At 40.2% G+C, this 18,444-nt stretch overlaps 2 protein-coding genes across 5 annotated transcripts in view; one reads left to right on the top strand and one right to left on the bottom strand.

Annotated features, from left to right (window-relative positions):
* Positions 1 to 5,999, top strand: part of ADAD1 (adenosine deaminase domain containing 1) — a 32,185-nt gene extending 26,186 nt beyond the window's left edge. The window contains exon 14 of one of the 4 annotated variants that reach the window (XR_010439956.1): positions 5,777 to 5,999. The gene's annotated coding sequence lies outside the window, so the exon portion shown is untranslated. The remainder of the gene's footprint in view (positions 1 to 5,776) is intronic. The other 3 variants (XR_010439955.1, XR_010439958.1, XR_010439957.1) reach the window with 3 other exon arrangements.
* Positions 6,000 to 8,790: 2,791 nt separating this feature from the next.
* Positions 8,791 to 13,218, bottom strand: IL21 (interleukin 21). The gene is made up of 5 exons (XM_064712313.1): positions 13,084 to 13,218; positions 12,916 to 12,951; positions 9,423 to 9,560; positions 8,906 to 8,998; positions 8,791 to 8,805 (listed from the first exon to the last, which is right to left on the bottom strand). The coding sequence occupies exons 1-5, from the start codon at positions 13,216 to 13,218 to the stop codon at positions 8,791 to 8,793; spliced, it is 417 nt and encodes a 138-aa protein (XP_064568383.1).
* Positions 13,219 to 18,444: the final 5,226 nt, after the last annotated feature.

Genomic DNA, 18,444 nt, shown 5'->3' with positions numbered 1-18,444 from the left:
TCCCTTATGCTGGTTTCTATATCCATGTAAAATTTTGCAAGTTGCTCTTTGTCTGGTATCTATGAAAATCTATATATTTAGGTTCTACATTCAAAAAAAACCAGGGGAATATTTTCTGACACATTTTGGATTTTATGCTCTATTCCATAGAGCAGTATTATTACTGCCTCCAGAATTCATAGCTATGTGTGGCTAAACAAAAATGTCAAAAGGTTCCACTTAAGTGCCCAAGGAAAAAACACAGTGTGTGGGAGAGAAATTTCTGATGTTAAACAGGAAGCACAAATATTCATCAGAAATATTAGCAGAAGCATCGTTAATAACTCTACAGATGTACATGTGTTCATTTTGTCACTCATTTTATCCCCAAGGATTATTAGTATATTTATGGGAAATTAAAATAATTAAATAATAAAAAAATAATTAATTAAAATAATTTAAGGCACCTAATATAATATGTAAACTGGAAAATATGTATGTGAAAAGAAATAATAATTTTTTGTGCATTTGCCAAACAGCTGATAAGGAGGTACATCAACCAGTCCTGTAGCCATGTAGCTTAGCCAGTGTTAAAAAAGGAGTTGTGTTCACTCTTGGACAGCTCCAATACTAATGTTTTCTGAAGTTTGTGCTGTAAATGGAATTTCTTCTTCTTTATATTCTGTAATAATTGCCAACTCCTGCATATCAGTGTTAATTGGACAATTAGTAGTAGTTTTCCACATGTAGAATTTCGACACAAATTTTAGATCTGTGTGTGCCTGGACGTTTTTAGCAAATCAGTAGAAGCAGAGGCAGGAAAAAACCAAACCAATGAACAGCAAGTTCAAGATCATTGTATTTGGGAAAACTCCAGACCTAGTATGCAGTGCCCTGAAAGTGAAAAGTATTTCCTTTGCTGCTATAGATAAAAGGATTGTGTGGGGCCTCTTGCACTGCAGCAGCACTTGTGAGAATCCTGAATTCTAAGAAGTGAAAGGACTTTTACATTGTGTTCAGAAACTAAGTTGATGTTTTTTCCATACAGAAAATGATTGAAAGGCTGTAAGGACAAAACACCAAAAGAAAAAAAAAAGTAAGAGTATGAGTTGGCCTTGACTCAATGTTTTATTATATTTAAAAAGTACAGGTGCATTAGTCATATTCTCTGAAGGATTTCTTGTAAAAGAGCTTTGCTGTTTGTAAGCTTTCCCTGTGATAATTTTTTTTTTTTAATACAAGTATTTTTTAAATGAGATGAATTGGTACTTTGGACATTGATAATGATGGGAACTGAAACTATCTGCTCCAGACTTTCAGGGACACTGGGTGCTGTGAGCAGCGTGCAGAGAGCTGTGCAGAGGAAGAAGCCATTTCTGCTGGGGCTGGGCCAGTGCGTGGCTCTCAGGAAAGCCCAGGAGGTGCCACAGGACCTGTGGTGAGGCCCCATCTGCTGGTGCCTCCTCCTGCAGCCCCTGCCTGTGCTGTGCATCAGGTACCAGGTGCAGTCTGTGTTCTCTCTGGGCTCACAGGCCTCTGCTTTCACTGAAGAGAACCTGTTCTCACCTTTGCAGTCTTGCAGGATAAGCTGGGAATTGAAACCCGTGCTGTGTGAAATAAGAGATAAGTATAGAGTGATGGGGAAGCTGGTTCCATGTCTATGTTGCAAAGCAGCTAAACCAAATGAAATCTGTGTAAATAATAATAAAAAGGTGGGCCACTCCTAGTATGATTTTGAGTATCAAAACTCTGAGCTGTAATCACTCTCAGACTCCTATTAGGGTTATGTGCTAGAGCCCATCAACAGGGCCAGTTTTCAGAATAGTTTTTTATATATAAGCAACATTCAAACAGAGCAACAAAAAGAACTGAAATTTTAATCGTATTTATGATGACAATTAGAAAATAGTATTTTACAAATGTATGGGACTACGTATCTGTCTTACACTTAGAGAGTTGAAAATATGTTTGTCATATCTTTTAAGACATGAATCATTGTTCCCTACCTGAAAAAGTGAGCATGGATTATCCAAAGCCATGTGACTGCTGATATCTGATTGTTGGTACAGAGCAGTTTCACTGGACTGAACTTGTAGTGTTGGTGCCTTGTCTTGATGGAAAATAAGGAGATCTGTGGGGCCTGGGAAAGCACCCTGGGTGCTTTTGATTGCAAAATGGGCTATTGATGGATCAGTACTCATACAGAAACTTTCACTGAGGGAGAAGTTTTAAATGAGATTACTATCCAACTTTGTTCTCCCAGTGACTTTTCAACCTGCGGTTTCTTTCATTCCACAGAGGGATTTACTGTTTGCTGTGTACCTCTGCTGCTCTTCATCTGACCTTTATTGCCCTGCTGCCCACTGAGTTGTTCTTAAAGCCTAAAAAAGGCATATGTGTCAGACTGGGAAATTTGCCGGAGAATTGTCTCAAACACTGAGACAAATCACATGAGAACCACATAGAACTAGCTAGAAAATATTTCCCCATCTCACAGAAGTGTCACTTGTCCAATTTTGACCTTTATTCCCCTCTGTGTCACTCTGAAATGATGTTGAGAACTCTCAGCTGTTTTAATGAAAAAGCACTCAAGTGTGAGACTGATCCACAGCCATCAGTAGCCTGTGGAGGAGGCACCTCCTCTGGCACCTTGCTGATGTGTGTCCCCATGGAGAAGCCAAATAAAGCAGAGCAGGCTTTGGAGCCTAACTCCAGCAATCACTTCCTATCCCAAAACTCTGCATTCTGCTCTGCTCTTGTTTACATGCTTCTGTTTATAAAAAAAAAATCCATCCTGGACCTGAGAAAAGGTTTTTGCTCAAAGTTTTATCAGACTGTTGCAGTAAAAGTTGTAAAGTTTCAGTTTCAAAAAATTGTCATCCTCCAGTGGAAGAACTTGCGCTGAAAAATTCCCAACTCAGTCTGCTTCTGAGTTTGCCTTGTACAACAACATCTTTTTAAGGGAAGTCTTCTGATGCAGAACACTTACACTTCATGAGGGCATGTTTTAAAAGGCAGTGTCTGGGTCAGAGAGCTGACCCAGAGCAAATATAATTTGTCACCTCACCCTCTCCCCCCAGAAATGCAACTGTTGGGGACTGGTAGGGGAAGAAGTGGGAATGGTTTAAGCCAACCCTGCCCCATGCAACAGCTGGAAAAGGAGCTTGAGGCAGTAGGTTCCCAGTAATTCTTAGTGCCAGCTGAGGTGTGTGGGAATTTGTACTACACCTTTCCCACCACTTTCAGCTGCACCTGCTGCATTCCACATGTTACCTGGTGTTTGTTCAGCTCTTTGCAGGGTGTAAAACAGGAAATTAATTCATAAAAGTAAAACGGGGGGCAGCAGAGTGTAGCAGCTGTCTTAGAGGGTGTGGGACACCTGAAGGGAGAGGCAGTAAGTCCATAAGGAGTGCTTGGAACTGTTCATCTGCAGGTACTGGGTTAGCAGTTTAGAAATGGGCTAAATGCTCCATGCTGAAGGGAAGTGTAAATCTCCCAGGAATAGCACAGATCCTGTAATTTATTTTTTTTCTTAATCTTTGTTTTTAGGTGATGCTTCTTCTAGTGGTACCTCTGAGGTACAGTGGCAAGATTTTCAAGTGCTTTGTCCTGTCTGGTGTTAATGCAGGAGTTGTAAATGTCAGGCATAACTAATAAAGGAGAGATGGAGGGTAGAAGGGAGGAGTGAAATGAATGAGGAGTAAAGTGTTTGGGAAAGAATAGAATATAGAAAGAAGTAGGAATTATTAAGTAGGCAGCATTTGAAATGTGCCTGTAAAAGAGAACACAGAAATGGGAGCATTTTTAGTTAAGTCCCCTTTTTGGACTGTGTTTGGCCACATTTGAGGATTCGCAGATTGATTTGTTAAGAGCTGGGCGGGGTCAGGAGGAGGAGGAGGAGAGTGAAGATCTCCTTTCCTTTCTCAGCTGCCTGCTGCCCTCTTGTGCCATGATCTGCTCTCTACACCGGTGCATTTCCTTGCCGTTCATAAACCTGGAGCTGCTTCTCGGTTTGATGAAATGCTGGATTTGGGGTGCCAACCTCAAACACTTCTGTGTTTCACCCCCTGCAGATCCTGTCTTCATGTCAGCTGGCACTGGCCTTGACCCCTCTGTCATTCATTGTCTCTACGTTTTTCAAGGATTTAAGGGAGAATGCAGAGAGCTGCTCTATCCTGGTGTTTGTCTGATCTGTTGTGATAAGCTTGATATGAAACTTAGTGTGTTTCCTGCTACAGTTGGTTTATGAGTGCTTCCCTCAATTCTTTGGCTTAGAAGGGAAAATCTTTCTGACTTCTTTGTTGTCAGGATGTTCTTTGGATGGTAAGGAATTAAACTTTATGTGGACCACTAGCATTATGTTCAGCTCTTTTTCCATTTTAATGGAATTGTGCAGCTGATGATCTTGCACCATCTGAGTGTCTGAAAATTCCCTGATAATAGAAAGGAAGCTGGAGGAAGTGTAACAGGAGGAAGAAAATGAACTGGGATTGGGAAAATAAGTGTTTGGGAATTAGGATGGGAGGAAGATGGAAAACCAGGGGTGGGCAGTGAAGTTTAATAATAAGGTCATCTTAAAAAAAATTGGAAACCCATAAGAAGATTGTTTACAAAGAGTCTAAAAAGAGCAGGAGATGTCCTGGTAAGTTGTTGGACACTTAATGAAGGGACAATGGACACAGCATCCATTTGTACATCTTCTTACAAGGGGAAAGGAGCAGCTGAAGAGCCTGACTGGTGTGGTAAGGGAAGTTTTTGAACATGGTCTTCATGATGTTACAACAGTAACACCATTGGACCTTCAGCTGTGTGAAGAGGAAAAGGGAAACCTAAATGGGAAGTGGAGAACTGAGTTGTTATGTCTGTGGTGTATCTCAAAGCTCACTGTCGTGACAGTGATACTCAGCTTGCCCGTTTTGTCTGGAACTGCTCTGAATTTCCAAACTGCCATCAAAAGGTGGCAGTGCAGCAATGGAGATGAGCAGCTTGGGCAAAGATGTTTGAGTAGGAAATGTTCTCTTTCACCTTTGCTCCTGTTACAACATGGGTCATCAGCACGAGTGCAAAGCAGAGAACACTGTAGGGAAGTTTTGTAGTTACCTATTTGTAGTGAGATTTATTCCCTGTGGATTTTACCCTCTAGATGGAGGGATCCCTTCTGACTTTGCACACAAGAAAACAGCAGCAATCACATATGCTGGGATTCATCCAGAATTAGCTGTTAGTCAAGTCTGACTCATCTCTCTCGGTGAGATGCAGAAATGCTCAGGAACAATTTACCCCACTCCAAACCATGTCTGTGAAACAGGTGGCTGGAAAACCCACAGGGAATAGTTCTCACACAGATAGCTACAAAAATACTTTTTGGAAGAAAAGAACAAGAGAAAATGGTAGTAGCTAAAATTGTTTACTATCACAGGCAGATAAATTAATCAGACCACATAGTCCTTAGTATGAACATTCCCTTTACAGAAATGCAATAAATAATTAAATTAGATTAATCAGTTGGTATAAAAATAAAGAATCCTCTCAGGAAAAGTAAATATTATACAAAATTGTATATACCATGCTAAAACACATCTCGAAGTGCCTACAAAGGGCACTTATGATCAAAATCATAAATATATTAAAAAGCCTCCCTGGGAGGTAATGAGCTTTTATGGCTTACAAGTTGTACTCTGTTAATGAAACACACATTGTTTCTGCAGAGTGCACTTAGTACAGAGTTCATCTCATGAAAAGAAATAAGTCTAGAGGGTGTACACATTTATATTTGTGGTCTCTGGTCCTTCCTTAGGTCAAAAGTTCCTCCTGGGGCATCTTCATTTTTGCTTCTGAGAACGCTGGTGCAGAACAAGATGATGTCTTCTCGAACACTGGTTTGTCCTGCACAGATTTCCTGTGCTTCATTCATCCTGTTCTTCAAATAGCACACCCTGAATAACACACTCAGTCTTTGATCACTCATGGCAAATCCAAGTCTCACATCTTGTAAATCAATGCATATTTTAAGTGCACAGTGTCCCACAGTGATTGTGCTGACACTGCCCAGGGATGTGGTGTTGGCCAAAATCACCTCTGCTAATTTTGTCATTAATATTCTCCATATGTAGCTGGACTGGCTTGTTCAATAATTTCAGTTTTCAGCAAGATCTCTGAGCACTCAACCCTCTAAAGTTACATTTGTTGCAGTTTCTCACTAGTTTTTTGAATACTACAAGTGAGCATTTTAAATTAAGTTCTGCAGGTACAAGAAATAACCTCAATTAATAAACAAGAATATTGTGTTTAAAACAAGAAAAATAAGCTTTAGCACTATGTTTGGTGTAATAAAATCCATAGTTAAAACCAGTGAAGCAAGTCACTAAACAGAAGTAGGTGCATTACTTGCTGCATTACATGCTGCCTCTTGGACAAAACCCAGGCATTGCTGCAGTGTAGGCAGGACTACCTAGTTAGCTTATGACATTCCTGTAGGGAATTGCTTTTCATTCCTAAAATGTCCATCTCAGGTACAAAAGTTGCTTCTCAGTGCTTTGTAATGATTGCTAATAAATATGTAATAGACAATGTTGTGCTTGTCAGGGCACGCTAATCCCATTTGCTATGCACAACAAGGATTTGAACAGGCTCTTTTAGAACAATGATTTCAATGCACTTAGCAAGTTACTGGAAAAGACATTTACAGATAAAGAAATACATACTGTATTCTTTGAACAAAAATAAAGCTCTTTCTCCAAAACTCTGCACATGCAAATATTCCACAGAGCTGCATCAAAAGTGCTGGTTTGTTGGTTATCCTTCTAGGACTCATAAAAATGCACTTAATTCATGATAAAAGCATTCCATTAAAACCCCTCCATAAAAATACAAATGTAGAAACATCAGCAGGTATGCTGCAACTGCAGGACATGCTGCAGGGTTTCCCCAGTTGCTTTTATCCAAATCTGGAATGAAATTTTCCCCAGACTTTAAATCTGTTGCAGTTGCAGCAGCAGCTTTGCATTGCATAGTGCTCACTGATTGGTGATGAAGGGACTTCATGGGTAGGTGAGTCAGAGAAATGGGGATAGAAGGTGCAGGAAGAAAATCATTTAAACTCAGTACTTTGATTACTTACATATGAGTGGTAGTTCTTTTTTAGAATGTTAATTCTGATGCAGTAATGTGGAAACATTGAGGTACAAGATAGAACATTACACAGAGGAAAAGCAAGTTTTGAAAGAGAAGAAAAAGATGTTCTAAATGAAAATGACCATCATCAGAAACAAGGAGAGTTCACTTGGTTTGCTGTGCCCTGAGGATCTTCCTTCCTCTTTCTGATGTACATTTTTGAGGAGGTTCATGTTTCAGGACAGTAAAAATGTGGAGGCAGCAAAACTTTTTGTATTAATTTTCCTTTAGGCAGATGACATTGGTAAGAATGGAAATATTTTTAATACTACCGCATTATTTTTGGAGGTAACTAAGCTTGTCATTTTCCATTCTAACACTAGATGCAGTTTTCCAGTTTCCTCTCTCTACCACATTTCTACTAAGTAGAGAGAAAATTAGATGAAAGATGAATTTTTACTGGAAGGCATTATGCTCTTTTCCAAGATCAGTTTCCTCATGTGGGGTTAATATCTGTTTGGGGCAAATTAGCAGTTACTGCTCAGATGGAAGAACTCAGAGGTTCAGAATCCTTGCAAGCAGAATATGGTGGTATAGAATTAAGCTGGCAAAACTAGTTTTAAGTGCTGTGATACTCACTTTCATTAAAAAAAAAAAAAATAATGGTATCTCTAGCCATAGTTCCACAGAAATGTTCAGGATTTCAGGAGCTAGACAGGAAGGTTTCCACAGAACAAAAAACTTGACAGATTTTTAAAGAAAAAATGGCAAATAACAAACTGTAAAAATTAATCAGGAGGAGGGAGAATGAATAGTGTTAATGGTACATTAGTATGAGGGTACATGTCCTCTGAGAAAGAGCAGTATGCATTTGAGCTGTTTCACTCTGACTGAGCATCAATTCCTGTATTTATTGGACATTTTGCAGTAGCTGATTGTACCAGCCTGTCATGCCTCTGCTCTCTCTGTCATGTTAAGCTGGGGCACTGTAGACAAAATTTTATTTTCTGAAACAGGATTTCCCCTCAGAATCCTGTATCTCCTCTTAGAGCATGTGGGTTACACCTCTTCCTATTGAATCCCATGGCAAATGTGCCATTAGCTTCAAGATGTTAATCACAGCCATACAGTATGATTTGTAAATGTTTTTTCCGGTATTGACAAGGCAGTTAAATGTAGGACATTTTTCCATAGTTAGCTAAAATGCAGTCTCAGAACTTATAAATAAAGCTCTGTGTGTGGTATTATTGTAAATAAGGAAATCAGCCCAAGCAGATTGCTTTTAGGCTTCAAAGCCCCTGATAATTTTTCTGTTAATTTTCTTTAAAAATGTGCAGAAATCTCTGCATGGGATTCAGTTAAGGTCAAAGCAAAAATACAAAAGGAACCATGTCATGTATTTCTAGTTTAGCAGAAGGGGGACAGTTAAGTCCCTTACAAGAGCCAGTTTTTGTGAAATTAGAATTTATTTTTCCCTGTAAGGTGGGGCTAGAATCAGTTGCAGAACAGCACCCATCTTATAAATCCCCAGCCAAATAAGACTCCTTAATATTTTGGGAGAAGCTTTCACTTACCACACACAGAGAGCACATCATAATAGCACTGGGAAGTATTTACATTTTTCACGTCTTAAATATAACATAGTGTCTGCTTTAAAAAATAGATTTTCAGTAGCCTTCAGCTGTGGTGTGTCCTAGATCAGTTCTTGTAAAGCTGTAAAAACAAGACATTGTTGGTAAGGATGTAAACTAAGGATATCTGTAATGATTTGCAAAATGTCAGAAAGCATCCAGGAGGAATGAACTTTGCTTACCATTTGCATAAGATTTTCAAAGCTCTTCAAAAATTCTTTGGGGCTTTTCTTCTCATAAGATTCACATGTTTTCGTCTCATAGGACTCACAGTGCTGGAAGATAAAGAGAATCATGGCACTTCTAAACAGCACATCACAATCCCTAATCAATCCTCAAGCTTTCTCACTGCAGAGGGTTGTAATCAATGCCTTTTCCAGCTGGAAAAGCTTTGATACAAGCTCTTCCAAAAGGGAAGGAATTTAGTAATGACACCTTTCATTCACTTTTTTTGCAGTGATCCCTGTCCCTCTTCCAGCACGTTGTGTGGTTGCCAAGTACATGTATGTGAATTTTTATAGTCACAGGGAACGCTTCTCCCAAAAATTCAAAAATTGGACTTTTTGATTTCCAAAGTCATGAAAGGCAGATTACTGTTTCTAACAGACTTGCTTTCTACAATTCCCCCATTGCAGGGGGCAGCTGCTATAGAAAATAAGGAGCATTATTGTTACTATGAGCGTTGTGAGGAAATCCTACCTCTCCAGAGTCTCTGTAGGTAAATCTGCTCACAATTCTGATGGCTTTGTGGAACGCCACCTTATCTTGGATGCTCACTGGTTGTAATTTCTGGACGCCCTTCTTGAAGCAGGTCACAGCTGTGGACAGGCATCCCTCCTAGGGCAGGAGAAGAAGGAGCTGGTTAAAACCAGTGCTGCTGCAGCTGTTTTTGCTGCTCATGTTAGATTGTGGTCCGTGTGCAGAAAAAAGTATCCAGGGTTTTAACTGAGAATATTCAGCTGTACCTTTTTTGGTTTTTTTTAATTAGTTTTTGATGTGCAGGTGATGTTGAGGCTTTACTTTGGCTGTTCTTGCATAATTACTTCAGTATTTCCTAATGAAATAAATGTCCATTTGGCTATTAATCATGACAGCATTTGAAAGAAAGCAGTCCTGAAGAGTAGATCAGTTACATGCAGTAGGTTTTCACCTGCTAAAGCATGAGCATTTTATTTTAAAAAAATTACAGTGTGGGAATATATTTTTTTTCTTCTTCATTTTGGTGCCTTTTCTGATAATGCTGGGTTAATTATTAGAATTGACGAAGAACTGCATGTTTTGAAATACTATTAAAATGTTATGTGATAGCATCAGAAATGATACAGAAACTATCCCCAAAACTAATCTAACAGTCAACAGAGAAAGGAAAGCGATGTTTACTGCAGCCAATTTAAGTTGCTTTCTGTTTTCCAAAGAAGGAAGCTGCTGATTACACGTATTAGAAAGGCTCCAGAGCCATCCTTGTTTGCACACCTACTGCTACCCAAGCTGAGTCTCATCTGCCTTATGAGTTGTCACTGCAGTTTGCTGCTTGGGCAAGGACAAGGCAGCTTTCATGGATGTTGCTTATAGCAAATTTTTCTAGCAACATTCTGTGTTGGTCAGATAAAACATTTTATTTTCCTTAAAAACCACACGTTTATGGTTGTTTCAAGCATCCTTACCGTAACCGGCCTTGCTTACTGGAAAAAAAACACTACTTGTCTTTTAAAGAGATCGATTTTCCAGCTGAAACTGAAAACGTTTTTGGTCTCCTCCGTGCTGAGCTGAGAAACCAGCATTTCTCATCTGTGCTGCCTTTTCTGTTTTGCTGAGCTGTCACTTGTAGCTGCAGCAGCCAACGAGCAGGGCACCACAAGCATTGTGGGGCCCGGTGGGTTGTCATGGGCCGAGCACTTTGGGGATGAGGCATGAAGGAGCACACAGCACTGGAAATGTCTGAAGAGAGCTAGAAATGTGTAAAATATTTCTATCAGTGGCACTTGGCAGCAGCACTCTGCATCTGACTCAAACTGGCTTTACAGATGAGCCCGTGGAGCCCTTGCTTCCGGAATTAGCGATCAGCGGGTGAGATACAGATCCAGGGCACTTCGGCATCTTGTCACTCAGTGTCACTTCAGCTGCAGTGCCAGTCACCAGCAGGAGAGCTCATTTGCCCTCCAGGCTGGAATTACCTCAGCCTTAACACTGCTTTGTCACTTTTTAACACTGCTGGCTTCCCTTGAATTGACGTCCTCTAATCTCTCTCTATTCAAAGCAAAGAATACTTCATTGTTGAGGGTCCAAGGAAATTATGTGGGAATGAATAGGGGCTAACAGTACACACAAAGGAACCTCAAGGAAGCCAAAATAGATCAGGATAAACCACCTAATTCTAAATGTTATAATAGGTGATTGAATTTTGAACATTGAAGACCAAATGCAAATCTGCAATGAGCAGGTTAGAATAAAAAAAAATCAAATATTTTGGTATTTGAAATACAGTTCTGTGAGCAACTTTTTATTAAATTGAGTTTCACTAGGCTGTGATGGCACCTAATCACTGAGTGCCACTTTAGCACACTGTGTTACACATTCAGTCACCCTGTAGGATGAGAAGTTTGTTGATTTGGTTGCTGGTGATAATTACTATTAGCCCACTAATGTTTTTTTACATGTTTTACATTAGAAGCCGAACCCGTATCAATACCTTCTAAATATGAGAATTCTCTGTCTTCTCTAGTATTCAGAGGAGGCACTTAGGACCTCCCAGAATCAGACAGTAAAGCCCTCAGCTGCAAGTGAGCTGTTGTTTTCCTTCCTGAGGTGAGCATGACTTTTCTTAAGAAAAAAACCCCAACAACCTCATTAAGCAATTAGTCACTAGTTATTGTGTTTGCTTAGTTTCAGAGGCGGGCAGCAAACGCTGGATTAAAATGACAACTAATAATCTCCTCCTTTTCACTTTGACAGCACAGGTTAGAAAGAGTTTTAGTAGAAAAAGCCCAGCAATGAGTTTGTGCACTGAAGTTGTTTCTAGCAATTCAAAGGAATGCATCTAGTTTGATGCTTCTGTATATTTTTTGGCAAGTTTGGTCATGCTTTTGAATATTTTTTGGCAAGTTAAACATGCACTGAGCTGTAAAGCCTAGGAAGAGGCTAACCAAAACCTGTGTGAAATGAGGTGAGTTTTTTTTCCTTTCTTCTTGTAGCTGCTTGCAAGGGACTTTAGAATCCTGAGTAGATAAATTTTTAAGAATGTCTGCAGCTCTTACAGCATAGTAGTGCATAGTGATGGCTTTTCCATGTCAATCAAAATTGTTTGTGCTACAAGATAGGGCTCAAAAATTTAAGACAGCTGATAACACAAGTATAATATTAGGTAGTCACAGGTTGCTCTACATCTCAGTTGCATGTTGAAGGATTATCAAAGCAGCATGCATTTACCCTCTACATTTTTAAGATGTCATTTTACTATGATGAGCATTTAAATTCACAGTACATCCTGCATCCTACCACTTTTGAGAGTGCACAAACCTGGTGACTCACTGTATATAAGACCTTAACCTTGGAAGATGCAAAATATCAGCACTAAATAATGTGTAAATACGTATCTGTATTAAAAAAAGGTTCACAGGGAGCTGCCCTTGTATTTTTAACTGGTTATAATGAAGAGAATATTGGCAGGTGCAGTTTTGTCTTCCTGTTGGTAGCACAGTCCCTGCACGAACAGACTCAGAGCAGTGTGAGTGCACATGAGAGGAGGAACTGGTTGACATGGCCTTGCAGTGCCACTCTTGCCATTTGGCTGCAGTGGGATGCAAGGGGGGCAGCTCAGCCATGCTGGAGCTCATGGCAGCTCCAAATACCTGCATCCCCAAAAGCACTGCTGCTTGGCTGGGTATCATCTGAATCGTCACTCTTAGCACTAGTTGTTAATTAAATGGAATTTGTGCAACTCTGGATCTATTGGTGGGTTATGATATACATTAAAAAGCAAAATAGTAATTCCAATGCCAAAATAGAAACACTTCTGCTATTAAATATCCAGAAAAGAACTTTTAGAAAGCATTTTCTTACTCAGTCTAGCTTGCACTAAGAGTACTAGGTCAGAGATGTGAAGAACAAGACATTGTCCCATTTGTCAATGGGAATAAACCAGCACAAAATCAAAATTATATAATTTTGAAAAAAAATTTTAAAGCAGCCTCACCACAAAGTTTTCTGGTGTATGCAGCAATTCAGCATCCTAAAATAAAACAAATAAATCTAAGTTAGAAAATTTTTACCATTTGAAAGTGATGTCTCTCATAAGATACATACAAAGCAATGTCCAGTGCTTGAAAGTAATCTCAATATTATGACAAATGCCATCACTTACCTTATCTTTCACCATTGTTTGTAAGTCTTCAATTTTCTTTTTAATCTGTTTGTATTTTAATGTTCTGGGTGAAGCTGCAGTCAGCATCATAGTGGAGCAGAAGAAAAGCATGCAGAAAATAATCATCCTCTTCATCCTGATGAGTTCTGTTTTAAAATGTGCCAGGAGCAAAGCTGTGCTGTTCAAGTGTAACACTCCAGTTTGAGCTGTGCTCAGGTAAACTCTGCACCTACCTATATATTGCTCCCTGCTGGAGATGGAGAACCCACCCATTTCAGTTTGGAAAGCTTTGTAGAATGGATTAATGAGTAACCCTTTTTTCTTTTCCACTGGCTAGGTGCATGTATGCAGGCTTGTGCGTGGGGGGGCAGGGATTGATGGAGTGAAAGAAAATGTGCCCCATCTGCACATTGGGCAGGAAAAAAGAGAAAAGGGTGAATTCCCATTTTCACTTTGAGTCAAGAAATGAACGTACTAAAAAGTTAGTACTTAGAAACCACGGGCCTAAGTAAACAAAGATTCTGCATCTTTTTTCCTGTGTCATACAGCAATGAATCTCTTGAGTCCATCTACAGCTCTTCTGTACTGTTCTGGAGAAATATGACAGGACTTCTTTCAAAATTTAAATTGATTTATCTCACTTTATGGCTCCAAGGAGTGTTTGTCAGCTATTTCCTCCTGACATATACGAACTGTGGCTTTTTCATTCTCAGCTTGGATTGTGTTAGAGCTGTGAGTAAAAGCTCATCTTAGCATTTAAACCAGCTGAAACTTGCTTTATCTTTGCTTGGAACCAGTAGCAGATACATGAACAGCATTGTGGAGGGCATGTCCATGGGAGTGAAGGTTGCAGGGAGATACCTTGGCCTGGGAGAGATGAATCCCTGGAGCACAGCCATGACCAAGAGGGTCCAGTACTGGAAGGGCAGGGACTAAATCCTGGTGTGCCAGTCCCAAGGGACACGATTGCTTGTGGCACCTAAACACATTCAGTTACATCCTTCAGCAGCTGAGAATTTCCTTGGGAATGTAGAAGAATGTTTGAAGTCCAAACAAAAGTCTGTGCAGGCACTAGGGACTTACTGGACTTCCAGCTCTAGGAATCAGTTGATTTTAAAATCCCTGATCTTGATATTTCATCACAAAGAGAAGAAAGCCAGCTTTAAATTACTTTTTTGTATTATCATTATTTAATTACTATCAATGGCACTGAAGGGTCCCTATGTGGAATTAGTAGAGAGCAGTTAAAGTCACTTGGGCACCTTCAGTTGTGATGAATAAAAAGATGGTCACGTATCTGTCAAATTAAATATTTTCTTTTGAAAATCTGAAGATTCCAGATGGCTTTGGGGATGCTTTGCAAAATCTACACAGAGTTTTGACTGCAGTTGGATGTCTGGTAAGCTGTATAGTATTCTGACATGGTATAAAATTCCCTGTATAAATCTGTCTGGTGGGTGAATTTGGGATGTCAGGCTGGGTCACTTGTTCATTGTTCATTTAAAAATGAGTGTTTAAGCTGGTGACAGCTCTATCTAACATGCTCTGGCATGTTTCTTTTCTATGTGCAAATGATTATTTACTCTATACTGTTTATGTGCTTAAGTAATTTTTCACCATTCAAAATGAATAGCCTAAAGGAATAAATTTTAAAAGTGTATGTCTAAATACACATAACTGCACTCAGTCTCATACATGCACACACAGACTCTCTCCTGGTGAAAGAGATAGCTACTAACACCCAATAAAAGAGAAATTCTGAAAAAGGAGAACTGAAACAAGTAAGAAAAAATACTTTCTTCTATCACACAGTCTGAAATTTTATTTCTCGAAGGAAAGGTAATGTGATGATTTTTCTTCCCCCCTATGGATTCATCTTAAAATAATTTTAGATAAGCAGCACAGCTGCACTGTGAAGTACAGAGGATCTAATTAAGTTTTATTTGAAATGTCTGTTAATTTATGGCTACGGTTCATTAAAGGAAGTCAACAGCATCTTTGGTTTGAGAAGCCACATGGTGACCAATACTTCTTTTTATCTTCTCTCCCTCCATCCCATTCCTGTCAAGCATTGCGGAATTATTTTTTCTTTGTCTGACACCTGCCTGAGGCTGCTGAGAACACAGAGAGGTTTTTTCCAACAGTGGTATTCTTTACACAAAGAGAAGTCTTGCCTTGCTCCTCTTTACCATAACTTTTACACAGGTTGTTGCCTGGTAATGTGGATGAACATTCATTTATTCTCTAATCCAATTTTTGATTGACGATTGGAAGTGTTCATGGTAAAGAAACAGGCTGGTGCTAATGTTTACTTTTACTTCTTTTTGCCAGTATTTCAACTGTGGATTCCTCTGGAAAGTTTCTTTGAGCTCAGCTACAGTAGGTGGTCGTGGTGGCATTGTCAGCCATTTATACATCTTTATTTGGTTGATAGGTTGGGAACTTCCCACTTGGATGTGTAACAGGACTATGTTAGCTGGGACATCTTGAGGTGCTTGGCAGTGTTTCATGCAAAGAGATGAGTGAAGGTTTTTGCTGGTGCAGACAACTTCAGAACCATTTCAAAACTTTAGTTAATGCACATGTGTTTTCAGAAGCTCAGGGCTTACAGGGGCAGAGGCAGATCTTCACCAAAATCATGGGAGGTGAGACTGCTCTGTCTAAACTACTCCAAATTAAATCAGTTACATCAGAGATCAGTTTTAAAGCTGGTGGAGTAAATGGGAAATTAAACAATGGGCATTTGAGAATGTGATAACTTTTGTTTGCATATCAGGTCTCTAGAGCTGCTGTATAGACTTCTGTTTTGTGGTAGAGGCTGTGAGGCCACAAGAACGGCATCAAGGAAGCCATGCTGACAGAGAAAGTGAAATGCAGGGACAAAGGAGGACTTCCTCTATTGTCTAGGCAGTGGAGAAAACTCCTTGATATCCCCCTTATCAGATAAGAGCGAGCAGCAAGTTTTTATATACGTCAGGGCTCTCTTGTGGCTTAGGAACACGCTGAGTCAAACACCGACAGCCTCTCTCGCACGGCCCCGGCCCGGCCCCGCAGGGATGGCTGGAAAGAGGAAATGTGAGAAACCTCCCGGCCGAGCCCGCCGCGCCGAGCCCTCCTCTTTCCTCTTCGCGATGGTGCCACCCAAGAGCTGCATGACTTCGACCCCGAAAGCCCGGTTCCCCACCCACATTTTCCTTTACAGGAGAGCTCAATGGAGGCTTTTCCCATGGCTTAGTCATTGCAATATGGCTCAGCCAGAAAAGTCTGTGATATACAGGGCTGCTTTCAAAGAATTTTTATAACTTAGGTTTGTGAAATTTCATCTATGTACTGTCCGTGATTTGAGGGATTGTAGGAGACAAGGGGAGAGTGTTATACTGGAAAATGGGAGACTAGGAGAAGATTCCTGTAAAACAGATTTAGAAAAACTAGTCTTCAAAATATTTCTGGTAGCTTTGCAAGACAGTTCTACTCTGTTGTAGTCTTATTTTCCTATTATAAGCTTCAGTGTAGTTCTTTGGTCTTTGAACTTTGTTTTGTATTTGTAAAGGAAAAACCTAACTTGGGAAAAAAAAACTTATTCTTACTTGTATTTGCTATAAAAAATGAGAGTAATATAACTCAATGTGGAGACAGACACTAAAATATTAATAGGCAGCAATATAAAATTATTTACATCCTCCATAATGTTTCTCCAGGGCTAACTTGTAGCCTGTTTCTTTCCAGTAATGCTTCTTAGGCACATAGTTTGATGTATTTGTGTCCTTACCAACTACTAATGACAAACTGTACTGAGGAAACATCCTGTCAACACCTCGAGCCTGAGACAAGCTTAGACCCACCCTGCAGAGAGCCAGATATTCAGCTGTCCTCTTGTGGGCACATGATTTTAAGTATCCTCTAGTGCTGGGAGCAGCCTCCCACCTCCTGGGTCACAACTTTCTCTGCAGGTAGGATGGAAGGAGCCTCACTGTGTGACCAAGTGAGCTCCTCTGCCACTGCACTGAGCCATGGCATGCAGTTCCTTTCACATCTCAGCTACAAACTCCTGCATAAGGCCTGAACAGTTTGATCCCTGTAACTAAGAGCTTAGAGCTGTGCCTGAGCTGTGTTCCAGCTTTCATAGAGAGCTTCATTCTTCTTTACAGTCATGCTCATAATCTTTCCTCACTACCGGAGGACAGCCACGTTTAGAAGACAAGGCAGCAGCTGACAGGATGTTTGGCTACCACAGTTCTCTTAAAATTTTGAGGGCAGAAAGGAGTTGTTCAGCTGAAAGCCACAGATGGGGAGAGGTTGGGGCAAGTCATTGCTCCTGCTCTGTGTGGCAGCCAGGACTTGTGCTGCTCAGGGGTTTGATGCATGGCAGGTCTCCCTGTCAAGGATGGCCTACAGAGCACCACCTTTCTACCACAGGAGTGTTGTCTGTTTCCCAGCATTCCCAACACATCTCCCAATGATTCCAGTAAGAGATAAGCCTATGGTGTGAAAAGCAGGGGTGTGGTAATGCTGAAACCCAACAGCATATATCATGTTCATCCCAAATGTTGAGCAAGAAAAATCAGAAAAGGTACATGCAGGTGTTGGACAATGAATGGAGGATGCAGAATGGAACAATGCAAGATGCTTCCCTTGTTCATTTACTACTATTAGTGAACAGAAGGAGCAGAAGTCAAAAGAGACTGACACACTTCTGTGTTACAATACCAGTAGCATAAAACAACCTCTGAACAGGCTCAATATGTGTGTGGTGCACAGTCTGGTACACAGCTAACCATTCCACTGGCAGCTGGGGCTCCCTGTATCCTCTTATGCCTTGCATGGTGATCAACATGACACTACAGTTTTGATAAAAGGATTCAATGTTTGATGTTACAGATTCTTTTGGAAGTCACCCCCAGGGTTTGGTGAGGCTTCTGAGCTTGTGTGGGATCTCCACAGCAGTGCATTGTTCCTCCTTACACAGCCTAAAGCTAAACACAGGGCACAGCCACTGAGGGGCTGTGGCCCCTTTTCCCTCCTCCAGCAGATCCACTCTGATTTGATCTTTATAATACTTTTTACATAAAGTGATCTTCAACATAAAATGCAATTTTCTCCTTTTTATTATGGTTGTTATTGGTAGAAGCAGATGACTGAATACCACTTATTTCTGACTAGTTCTGCTTTCAGGTACTGCCAAAATACCACAGATTGTACCCTCATTCTTCTATCTATATGTGTTTACTGTTTATACTCAATTTCTAATAGAATTATTTTTAATGATAGTGTTGATTCCAAATCCTATGAACTCGGTCACATTATTCTCCTGCCCTTTCTTATGTGTCTTCCCAGGGCCAGTGTCACATCTCATGGTGCTGG

This window comes from Zonotrichia leucophrys, chromosome 4 (assembly GCF_028769735.1).
Source record: "Zonotrichia leucophrys gambelii isolate GWCS_2022_RI chromosome 4, RI_Zleu_2.0, whole genome shotgun sequence".
Lineage (NCBI taxonomy): Eukaryota > Metazoa > Chordata > Aves > Passeriformes > Passerellidae > Zonotrichia > Zonotrichia leucophrys.
Note: the sequence above shows the minus strand (reverse complement) of the source record. Positions and strands in the feature narration are given on the sequence as shown.